This window comes from Prionailurus bengalensis, chromosome A1 (assembly GCF_016509475.1).
Source record: "Prionailurus bengalensis isolate Pbe53 chromosome A1, Fcat_Pben_1.1_paternal_pri, whole genome shotgun sequence".
NCBI lineage: Eukaryota > Metazoa > Chordata > Mammalia > Carnivora > Felidae > Prionailurus > Prionailurus bengalensis.
Genome location: NC_057343.1, coordinates 232,352,962 through 232,364,973, shown reverse-complemented (window position 1 = coordinate 232,364,973; position 12,012 = coordinate 232,352,962). Strand labels below are relative to the sequence as shown.

At 51.3% G+C, this 12,012-nt stretch overlaps 1 protein-coding gene across 3 annotated transcripts in view; it reads right to left on the bottom strand.

Moving 5' to 3' along the window:
• LOC122495335 (death associated protein) overlaps positions 1 to 12,012 on the bottom strand; it is a 64,866-nt gene that overhangs the window by 49,311 nt on the left and 3,543 nt on the right. For all 3 annotated transcript variants that reach the window (XR_006300413.1, XM_043601023.1, XM_043601024.1), the window contains exon 2: positions 3,430 to 3,526. Coding sequence is in view for 2 of the 3 variants with exons in the window: in XM_043601023.1 (XP_043456958.1) it covers positions 3,430 to 3,526 (97 nt within the window). In the remaining variant the exon portion in view is untranslated. The remainder of the gene's footprint in view (positions 1 to 3,429; positions 3,527 to 12,012) is intronic.

The window sequence follows — 12,012 nt, the reverse complement described above, 5'->3', positions numbered from 1 at the left end:
TGCAAACACAGATCTAAGGAGGAAACTGGCATTTGAGACTCTACACTTATTTTTATGTCCAGAGGACACCTGGACCCAAACGTGAAACATCATCAAACTTTAGGACCAGGGTCATGTGGATGTTGAAGTCACATGCCATGATACGTCCAACAGAATAATGAAATGTTTGACAAAGTCTGTACATAAGCAGGCCTTTTTATAGGTAAAGTAAAGACAGCCTATCCCGCCTCCCCGAAACCCTAGAAAATGATAATCACACCATCTACTGACAGCAAAGCTGCATGGGTGGAATCACGGGCTAGAGGACTATGGGAAAGGTCACGGGCAATCCGGACTCAACCAGTTTAGGGACTGGATTTACATTCCGTCAATATACTCTGCTTACTGTGTCAATTTGGGGGCTTCTACAGCATATTAGGGGCCAGACAGAATCAGGGCTGAATCCTGGCCTGGCCACTCACTGGCTACGTGTCACTGGGCCAGATCACCTCCCTAAGCTTCGGTTTCTTCATCTCTATAATGGGCACAGTAATACCCGCCTATAGGTGGTTTGAGCTTTATTTTTTTTTTTTAATATTTTTTTAATGTTTATTTATTTTTGTGAGAGAGAGCAGGGGAGGGGCACTGAGAAAGAGAGGAGGACAGAGGACTGGAAGCAGGCTCTCTCTGTGCTGACGGCAGAGAGCCGGATGCGGGGCCCAAACTCACGAACCCTGAGATCATGACCTAAGCCCAGATGGAGAGTCGGATGCATTAACCCAGGCGCCCAGGTGGTGTGAGCTTTACATCTGATGTGAAGCACTTAGGAAGTGCCCAGAACAAAACAGGTGCTCCATTTGCAAGCACAGCCTAAGGTCGATAGTGAGGACTCTGGACTCTGCTGGAATACTGGCTCTGCCACTCATTTGCTGTGCCACATTGGGGAAGTCAATTAACCCCTCTGAGCTGTTGAAGGGGGAGTAGCAATCTGGAATGGGGTTAATCGATAACCAACTCAGAAACAGGGATGATAAGAAATAGAGTAGTTGCAAGGATTTAATGAACTAATGCAGACAGGGTACCAAGGACAGGGCCAGATGTCCTGCATTCTAGAATACTGGCGACGGTGACGGGTTGTGATGACTCAGTCAGCCCACCAGACAGCTGAGGAGTGCTTAGTAGTGGAAATAATCTCTTACGAAGAGTACCAGGCGGGGCGCAGAGGCCTGGAAGGACGTGTGTCGGCAACATTTGTCGACGGCTTAAGGGCCTTGAGAGGCTAACCCCATCTGCCAACGGCGTGTCAAGTGGTTTAACCCACAGTGGTCAAGAGCAAGGCCGAAGTCAAGAGCACAGGAGCCAACACACTCCTAAGGCACATATTACAGCAATGTCGCTGCAGGGAGAAAACAAACAAACAAACAAACAAACAAACAAACAACCCTTGCTCACATGTTATGCAAACCCTGCTCTGCAATCAGCCTGCTTCGGAGTTCTTGGCCCCACAGAGAAGAAATCTTTGAGGTAGGACGTTAAGGTCCAGGGTGCCGCTGTGCTCACGCCTGTGTCTTGCACTCAATCGTCCTCTGGCATATTTATGTAAATAGCATGTCTTCCCTAAACGCTGTATTTCACCTCATGAAAAAAAATCAATAGAAAGAAAACGAGTAGGCTGTTCGGTCTGTATTTCTAGACATGCTAATAAATGATCAACTCTCACTATATTGACACCATTTCACAGGGAAATAGCTATTTGCGCCTTACTTCACTGGAACTCTCGCAGAAAAGTGTGTTCCATCTGCTCCCCAGCCAAGTCTCTCTCTCTCATCCTCTTTGTCCCTTATGGAATGACTGGATATAAAGACGGGGCCTCCCAGGTTTTGTGGTGGAGGAAATCCCACAGGCCCACGCTCTCCTACTCGATACTGAGTTCAAGAAATGTCCAAAAACTGAAAGTTTCCTTGTAACTCAGACGGAGGCAAAAGTTAACCTGAGCTGACCCAACTCTGTAAATTTAAAAACATCATACACAGATTCCAATATGCTGCCTGAGGCCTCACTACGGGTGCTACGTGTTCATGGTTTCATCCTCTTAGGACCCCCAAATTTCTTAATTCTGAAATAAATTGGGCCCCAAGGTTTTCAGATACAGGACTGTGGACCTCTAGGAGAGTTACCGATGCTGTTATGTTCCAAACATGGCTTTGTGAAAATAGCCAGTGAGGCAGGCAATTCTAGAATTTTCTTAACTGAGCTGTCAGCACAGAGCCCGACGTGGGTCTCGAGCTCGTGAACTGCGAGATCACGACCTGAGCTGGAGTCGGATGCCCATCTGACTGAGCCACCCAGGCGCCCCAACTGCCTCCTTCTTTTAAAAAAGAACCTCGACATGGCTGATCTCATGATTTAAAACGGGCAATAATCGCCCAGAAAGTTTGCCCCTACTTTTGTTTGCCCCCAGGTGACTGCACTATAACTCATACCCTACAGGGACACGTGGGGTTTCTGAGAACATGGATGTCTTTTCAGGGGACATGTGTTCTTGGGAGCTACTCTTTGGAAGCCTGGCCTGTTTGGGCCCTGTTAGACCCAGGTTTAAATCCCGGATCCAATAACTTGCGAGGCACACGGCACAGGCACGTGGACCTGTGTCCCATGTGAAAATCGGGGAGATTTTCAGTTCAGCGGGACTGTTGGACTGAAACAAGGAGATGAGCAGAAACATGGGTTAGCTACCTTCCAGACCCTTCCCACGCTGGCTTTCCTCCTCCAGCCGGTGGAGACACCCTCTGGGGACACGGCGTAAGGCAGAAGGCCTGGGGTTCACTCTTTTTCGCAGACAAGCTCAGAGAGACGTGTATGTATTTGTGGCCCACGTTTGCATATTACAGGGTGGAAAGGAATAGATTTGCAGCGAGGTTCTGCAGCCAAACCCGACATCAGAACCTCCCAGGAAAACTGGGGGCGCCGCAGACAGATGAGCTGTCGGGGACCCGGGGAGTGAGGGGCAGAGAGGTCATTTAAGGACACCTGGACGCACCTCAGGGTGTGGCCCCACTGGTTTCGATTTGGCTGAAGAACCAGAGTCCAGATACCTGTGGACGGTTTTAAATCTGTAGCTCACTGTCTTAGCTGCACAGATGCCAGCCCGCCCCAGAGATTCAACCAGAACGGCGTTTTCACAGGTCTCAAGGCGATTTCAATACTGTCGTGGAAACTGAGGGCACTGCCCATGGACTGACAGTAAGCATACGCCCCGCCTGAGTCAGGGCAGAGGCTCCAGATGCCCGCTTCTCCCGTCTGGGGACAGAGCCTCACTGAGTAGGAAAGAAACACGCGGCGCAGGACCCCACAGGGCGAGGGGTCACCAGACGTGCAGGGAGGACAACAAACCTCACGTGTAACCGAGTGACGCGGCTGTGAAACACACACAGTCGCCCGCGTGCTCACCTGGGACTCTCCCATCCCTGGTCGTCCTTGTCTTTCTCTTCTTTGGTGTCTCCCGAATGCGGGTGCTTCTGCACGATGCGCATTCCGCCAGCTTTCACTACAACAGAAACAGAGTGGGGTGTGATTGATGTGGCAACGCAAGCACCAGACAGAGGCCCAGGGGAGCTAGCTGGAAAGGTTCGCCCCCCGCCCCCCCCACGGCCACACGTTAGTCCCGACGACCGGGCAGTGACAACGATTAACGACAGAGGTCAGTGTGAGGACGACGCGGCAGCCAAGGCGATCTTTGACTCCAGATCCACTCAGACGCTTTCCAAGGCTCTTGTTTGTTCCATTTGTTTCTTACAAGAACTTTGCAAGAGCAGGAGCGGACCCGGAGGATAAGCCACGTGGACAAGGTGGCTGCTTGCTATGGGTTCTTTCTGTACATCGTCTTGACTCAACGGGGTCCCCCTTAATCCCCGCCCTGTGACATTTTCTCAAATACTGATGATGCTGTGGATGGGACCATGCAGCCACAGGTGACACGGGACAGCTGCCGTGCCACGGTCACAGAGCCCACGCGGGCAGAAGCCAAAACGTCTGTGGCAGCCGTTCCCAAACTACATTGTGAAGCCTCATTGTGGGCACACGTTAACTGTTTTTAAAAGTGGCCTTCCTGACACATAATTCACACACAAGCTGCCCGCCCACGGGGCACAATCAATGGTTGTGAGTGTGCTCCGAACTGCTGTATGGCGATCGCCACAATCGACTCCAGCACGCCGTCATCACTCCAGACAGAAACCCCATCCCCGCTAACGGCCCCTCCCCAGGCGCCCCTCCCCCCAGCTCATAGCAGCCCCTCGTCTGGCTTTGCCTGTTGTGCGTATCTGGCCTGCTTCTTTCACTCGGCATGTTTCCAAAATTCATCCACGCACCAGCCCGCGTCAGCCCTTCATTCCTTTTTATGGCTGCATGGTGGTGTTCTTGGCACGGAAGACCACATTTTCCGCGTCCCTTTGTCTGTTGGACACCCAGGTTGTTTCCGCCTTGTGCCTAGTATGAAGGATGCAGCCATGAGCGACGTGTGTCCAAGTTTGTGTGTGGAGACGTGGATATACACCTTCCCTCCCGTGGGCGCACGCTTAGGAGTGGGGTAGCTGTGTTCCACGGTGACTGTACCCATCCTTCTGAGAAGCTGCCAAGCGGCTTTCCAAGGCCATGGCGCCATTTCACACGCCAACCGGTCTGTGGGTTCCCGTTTCTCCGCATGCTCGTCGACACTTGTTACTGGCTAACTTTTTCATTGGGGCCATCCTAATGGGTGTGGAGTGTTATCTTATTGTACTTTGACTTGTGTTTCCTCAATGGCTAATACGTTAATACTGCCTTCCAAGAAAACAAACACAAAAACAAAACACCAAAAATGGGGACTCTAGGATCTGTTAGCGTGGGAAATGCTAGGTTGAACAAATTAATGCATTTCCTCAAGACAGATTTTCTCGGCCGTTAGCATGCATTGTGAGCTTTATGAGGGGCACAGGGCAGAGCACCTTCCCCACGTTCATATGACGCCACGAGTCCCTCCCACCCCAGTAATGCTGGTTCTCATCCTTCAGGACCATAGTCCTCCACAGAAGAGTTTGGAAATGCCGGCCTTATATCCTCAAACAGCCAGCCTCCCGTGACTGTCACGGGCACGTGCTGTGGGGTCAGTAAGCCACCACATTGCCCTCAGCTGTATGGTTTTGGACTATTTAGCCCCTCAAAGCCTCGCTGCTTCATCTGCAGAAAGGGGGTAAGAGATGCATCCTGAGATCTTTAAATAAGAGAAGCTGTTGAAACCTTACCCCCGTGCGACAGTGTTCGGAGGTGGGGCCTCAGGGAGGTGATTAGGTCATGAGGGTAGAGCCCTCCTGGATGGGATTAGGGCTCGTATGAAAGACCCCCAGCCCCCACCCCACTGAGGTACCCTGTCCTTTCCCCCCGTGTGAGGACGCAGCAAAAAGATGGCTATCTACGCACCAGCCAGCCAAATCACTAGCCGCCGAACCTGCTGGTGCCTTGATCTTGGACCTCTAGACTCCAGCACCACGAGAGGCTTCTGTTGTTTATAAGCCATCAGTCTGTGGTGCTCCGACACAGCAGCCCGAACAGGACTAAGGCGGCGAGTACTTGAAACAAAGTGCAGCCCAGTGACCGGTGCTCACCGCCCTCAGGGTCGTGGTGTGGGGCTCTCCGTGTAGCCCCCCCTCCTGCGCACAGCTCTGCTCACAGACAGTCAACATGGCAGACCGTGTCCTCGGGCCCCTGCTGAATTAAGAAAAGTCCAGGGCAAGCTTCCTTATGATTCTAAAGAACAGGAAGGAGAATGTGAAAAACATGCTCAGGTTCCCACACTCGGGGGTTATTAGTTTTCAATTTCCCAGCCAGAGTTTGCGGCCTGGGCTTCAGGAGGCCGACAGCACCTGCTTCGAGGCCAACAGCGCCTAGCAGCAAGCAGCCCGTCGGAAAAATGCAAAGCAGAGGGCGGGTAACATAAAGGACTGTGTCTGAGGACACATCTGCCACCAATACGAATTCTCTTCAAGGGGACCTTCTACCTGGAAAGGAGGAAATATAATCCTGTGTGGGAATTCTTCCAAAAATCTGTTTTAAAAAAATTTTGATGTTTAGTTTTGAAGGAGAGAGACAGAGCGCAAGTGGGGGAAGGGCAGAAAGAGAGGGAGACGCAGAATCCGGAGCAGGCTCCAGGCTCCGAGCCGTTAGCACAGAGCCCGACGCGGGGCTCGAACTCACAGACCGTGAGATCATGACCTGAGCCGAAGTCGGATGCTTAACCGACAGAGCCACCCAGGCACCCTGAGCCCATCTGTTGATTTTTATTTCAATCATTTTATTTTTCACTTCTAGGGCATTTCCAATTCACCCTGTCTTTTACTTGATAGGGTCTTTTTCGTGTCTTGTGTTTTTAAGTCTTTTCTGTGTGCAATCGTTTTAGGCACACTCGTGTCATTGTACATTCAATTACTGTATGATCTGAGGTCCTTGGCAGTCTAATCCCACTGCAAGTTTTGTCTGCTGACTGTCATGCTCATTCTGGTGATTGTACATTATGAGCTCTCCTTCAGAATGGCTTTGTCTGTGGGGGCCTCTGGGGCCTGGGGCGCAGGCGGCCTCCCTTCGGAAAGATGTTGTACACTTGTGTGAAACCAGTACAGGCACCCGGAAATCCTTTTTACGTCAGATTTCTCAGAACAGGGATTGCCAAGCTGTAGCTTTGAACTCCTAGCCCCGGTAAAGGCAGGCCTGCGTTTACACGTTCTTAGGGAGACTTCTTCTTCCCCATCGGAGCCCAGGCTGAAGGAGAGCGGTTCCCCACCATCCCGTTGTGCTGCTGGGCATATGGGCTTCTCCCTTGCTCCACAGGTTTGACCTCTGAGCACCCCATTTTATGTTGGGTCTTGGGTTAATGAGCCTGGTGGGGTGGGCCCTAATCCAACATACTGGTGTCCTTATACAAAGAGGAAGAGAAACCACCACCTGCCTCATGTGGGCCCAAGGCTCATGCTAACTGTTCTGAATTTGTTTCTTCTTCGGGAGTGGTTCCTGGGGATCTCCCTCACTTTGGGCTCAGATTTTTTTTTTTTTTTTTTATGAAAAGAAAGCAAGCAAAAACACCACTGCAGGTGGCTTATCACAATATTCCAGGTTGAGTAGTCTGTCAAACCTTAAGAAACAGAAACTGAAAGAAAATTCTGTAACATGTTAAGATAATTTTCTACTCTATTGAAATGTAAGATCAGAGAGTTATGTTTTTGGCTAAAGGGGGCTGTAAGAATTGTCCCCCTAAAACTTTTTTTTTCTAAAAAATTTTTTTTAAGTTTATTTATTTTTAGGGTGCCTGGGTGACTCAGTCGGTTGAGTGCCTGACTTCGGCTCAGGTCATGATCTCACGGTTTGTGAGTTCAGGCCCCGAGTCGGGCTCTGTGCTGACAGCTCAGAGCCTGGAGCCTGCTTCGGATTCTGTGTCTCCCTCTCTCTCTGCCCCTCCCCTGCTCACACTCTGTCAATCTCTCTCTCAAAAAAATAAACATTAAAAAAAATTTAAAAAAAATAAAGTTTATTTATTTTTGAGAGACACAGAGAGACAGAGAATGAGCAGGGGAGGAACAGAGAGAGAGGGAAACACACAATCAAAAGCAGGCTCCAGGCTCTGAGCTGCCAGCACAGACCCCGATGTGGGGCTCGAACCCACAAACCCACGAGATCATGACCTAAGCCAAAGTCAGATGCTTAACTGAGCCACCCGGGCACCCTTTAAAGTTTTTTAAAATTCATTTCCTCCCCATATATCCCACCCTTTGCCCACACCCATTAGAAATCGATCAAAGCTACTATGGGCTGTGTTGTGTCCCCCGAGTTCACATGTTGAAGCCCTCAGCCCTGTCACCTCAGAATGTAGTTGCAGATAGGGCCTTTAAAGAGGTGAGGAAGTTAAAATGAGGCTGTTAGGGTGGGTCCTAATCCAATAGGGCTGGTGTCCGTCTAAGAGAAAGAAAGGACGCTGGGGATGCCGCCACAGAGAAAAAGTCACACGAGGACACAGCAAGAAGACAGCGGTCTGCAAGCCCAGGAGAGAGGCCTCAGGAGAAACCCGCCAGCACCTTGATCTTAGCCCTCCAGTCTCCAAGCACTTTGAGAAAACGAAACCCCACCTGTGGGATTTTGTTACAGCAGCTGGAGGTGACTAATACTCAGGCCCGTTTAAAAAACAATGCCTGACTCGTGTCAACTTGGCAGACATAACACTTTGAAACTACAGCTCACAGATATGTTCTAGAAATGGACGAAAGTGAAAAGGGCTGTATAACCATACAAAGAAAGCCGCCCGTGAAGGTCCAGTCGACATTTGAAATAAGCCAGCCCAAAGCTCCACGGCTCTGTCGAAGTCACTACACGTCAAGGCTCAGTCACCGCCCCCCCCCCCCCCATTAGCACTTCATTTAATTTGGTTTATAAAAACAATGAACTTCATCAATCCCTCACAGCGTGTGTGGTGATTAATGCAGGAATAAAAAGTGGCAATAATAATAATAACTCAACACCGAGACACATTCATTTCAACTGGCGATAACTGCCAAAATCTATGACAGCATTTATTGTGGCTGTTTTATCGCCGTCACTAGAACTCCTCATTTGTAAAAAATACAAAGGCCAGAGTTATTTTTGCAGAAATCTTTGCAAATGTGAGTATTTTTAGGAGACATTAGGAAAAAAGAACTCGGAATTTCTCTCAAATGAAAGAATCCCAGATGCCTCTTAGAAGCGCTGTGCACATGTCAGGGGCATGATCCTGGAGTCAGATCCCTGGGTTCCAATCCTGGCTCTGCCCGGGTGTGTGCGTGCACACGCGCGTCTCTTCGCACGTGTGTGTGTTGCTGCCGTTCTCTGTGGCTCGGGGTGCTCCGTCTGGGAGGAAGGGGAGACCGTGCTCTCCCAGCAGGGGGTGCGGAGGACTAAATGACTTAGCCCATGTGACACGGCTCCCCCAGTGCCTGGCACGTGGCGAGGGCTCGGCCGGTAGCTGCTCCTATTAAATGGGTTTTAACCCTCAGCATCTAGTACTTAGACCTCCACAGCCTGTGTCCTCGGTGCTGGCCTTTCCCTCACGACAGTCACCTAAGATGTAAGACGGGATGAAGGTCCAGGCTTGTGGGGATGGGGGATGGGGGAGACACCCTGTAAAGCGCTCCGCTGATGTGGTCAGCTACCCAACAGCAGGACCGTTGTCAGTGTATCACCATCTAAGTGTGGAAGCTTCCGGGGAATCAGATCCCGGCTCATTCTTCGGCTTCACTCTTCCTCACCATTTCACCATACGGCTATGTGCAGGCACCGTTCTCACCACTGGCCTCGTGATCTCCCACCTCACAGGTACCGCGGGGTGGATCCCGAGGGTGAGGCGGGGGGAGCCGGCGGGCCGAGCCAGCACAGAGCCGGATCCGGCCCTGCGGCCTGTGCCCTTAACCGCACCCTGCAGGCCTTTCTCTGCTTGGACCTTCCAGAATACAGAGAGCATCACGGACCGCATAGAAAGACACAGTGATGGCCCGGGCAGGCTCTGATTACTGCCACCAGGCTGGGGAAGACCATGAGTTTGACCTTCAAAGCTCTCTGCAGAGAGCTTCCTGCCTAAGGGGTAAAGGGAGGGGGGGAAGCATCTTCCTTGGTCAGACTTTGCCAGGGGGGACATATTGAGCACACTCTCCTGTGGCCGGGGCATCCCCTCAGGGGTCGGGGTGTGCTGGCTGTAAGGGGGTCGCTGGTGGCTTTCTCTGTCCCTGCTCAGTAGCAGGCTAGAGGGCCCCACAGCTGGAAGTCGGGCAGGGGGACGAGAAGGCTCTCCCTAGGATTACTCACGTGTCAGCCCCCGTTTCACACAAATATCCCCAAAGCACTAACTGCAGGTGTCCCAGCGCATCGTGAAAAGTGTACCGCACCTTTGTTCTTACCTGACAAGAGCCGCTGAAATGTTATTCGAGGGAAAGCTAGTCCAGCAAAAAGAAGGGGTGCGAGGGTCCCAGAACTGTTCAGGTGAGAAGAAAAGGAACCAGACCAGAAGCCAGCCGGAAGCTGTAGGTTAGGAGCAAACCCAATAATCTCAGGCAGGGCAGGTGAGCCGGGTGGAAGGTGGAGCCGGGCCCCCCACCCCGCCCCCCAGGGCTGGGAGGTCAGGTGGAGATGGGGGCAAAGGAGCAAGGTCCACGGCAGTTAGCAGCTACAGCTCCCCAGGAGCGGGCACGGAGAACTCACTGGCCAGCAGTCCTGACAGGGGCTTCCAGGTCCACAGGCGGCGGGGTGGGGGGTGGGGGGGGAAGTGTGTGTGTGGGGGGGAAGCAATGACTTGTGCTAAAAAATGAGCCCCTGAAAAATTTCCAAACTTACCCCTGATGGTTTGATCCCTAAGAGAGCAGAGGAAGAATGGAGGGAAACTGCTTTTCTGTGCTTAGAATCGAAGACGAAGGTGGCAAGGCCCTGACATTATACAGGGCAATCTGGTCACTTTCCAGGGGTGGAAATGAAGTTCAGGGTCATGGCGTGATGGCCTTGGAGCTCTGGATCAGACCTAGACAGGCCGGGCTGCCCTCCGCAGCCGTGCGCGCTCCATTCTGCAACGGGGCTGTGACCCAAAGGACAAACTGCACGGTGACTGGACCAGGATGGGGACCCTGCTGGGCAGCCTGGGCCAAAGCTGAGGAGGGGGTGGGGGCAGCCACACGGGTATCCTTCAGTTTAGGGAAGCCAGTCCCTAAAAGTGCAGGGAGGATAGGGTCCGAGCCTGGAAGCCCAGCAGAGAAACCTGGCACCAGCAACTGGAGCATAAGGCTGGACTGGAGCATAAGGCTAGGGGTTCACTCCCCATCCCAGCCGCCCTTGCAGGTAGGCTGGGGCCACTGAACTGGGTTCTGGCCAAGGCTGGCTACAGCAGCCAAAGAAAAGTGATGCAGTGACACGTGGAAGTCACAGGTGTGACCGTAAGCCCCCACACCATGGCCTACACCCACTGTCCCCTCCGCACAGGCCATGCCAGCGGGGGCCCCGGCCCCTGCACTTTCTCCTTGTGGGAGGGCCGCCTGCCCGAAAGGGAAACAAACCTCGACCAGTTCAGCCCGGGATTCTGGGGTGTCTGTTAGGGCAGTGAGCACTATTGGACTTACTGATAGAACTGTAATTAATACTTCATACTTTTAATATAACTGGGACTAATACAGTACTTGATACAATAGTGAGTGTTCCCTATATAAACACAAAGATTCCCCAAGCGGGGAAGGGGAAAGCATGTCCCGAACCAAGCACGAATGCATGGGGCGTCGTCCTGAATGGGAGGAACATACACAGAGCACGAAGCAAAGTCCTGAAGAGCAAAGTGAAACCTAAACTGTGTTTTAGAAATGCTGAGCTCCACCCTGACTTGAAGCGTCTGAAAAAAAAATGCAGTGACTAGAAGGGCCTTTTTTTTTTTTTTCCTTTTCTTGGCATGTCAGGAGCGAAGGCAGACCTCTTCCCTGTACTCTTCCAGCGTTAATCAGTGACTGGGTTGAGGACACTGGGGGCAAGCTCAGCAAATCTGTGGCTTTATGCTTTAATACAATAAAAGACAAATTAGTCTTTCATTGCTAGCAATACACTGGCCTCGGTAACATGAAAAACCTTCTGGCGATGATTTAGGGAGAACCATCACCCACAATCTTTTAAATGCATCCTTAACTCACATTTGAGTGACTGACGTAACAAAGAATTCAATTATCGTGAAGTTGCTAAAAAAAGTAGTCTACTTCCCGTTTTACTTTAAATAAATACAGTCGTGTTTATGTTTCCGTACGACTCAGCTCTAGAAGGGATGGGAAGTCTACTTTTCAAAGAAAACCATATGTAAAATTAGTAACGCTCAAAGCTATCCCATAGATATACGAGAACTTTACTGACATATGGTGTTGGCTACCCTGGGAGATGGAGGGGAACGGGGCCAGCAAAATGTTTTGAAGAGTGAGATTTTATCCACGTCGCTGCCACAAACTCCCGAAGACAGGCAGAAAT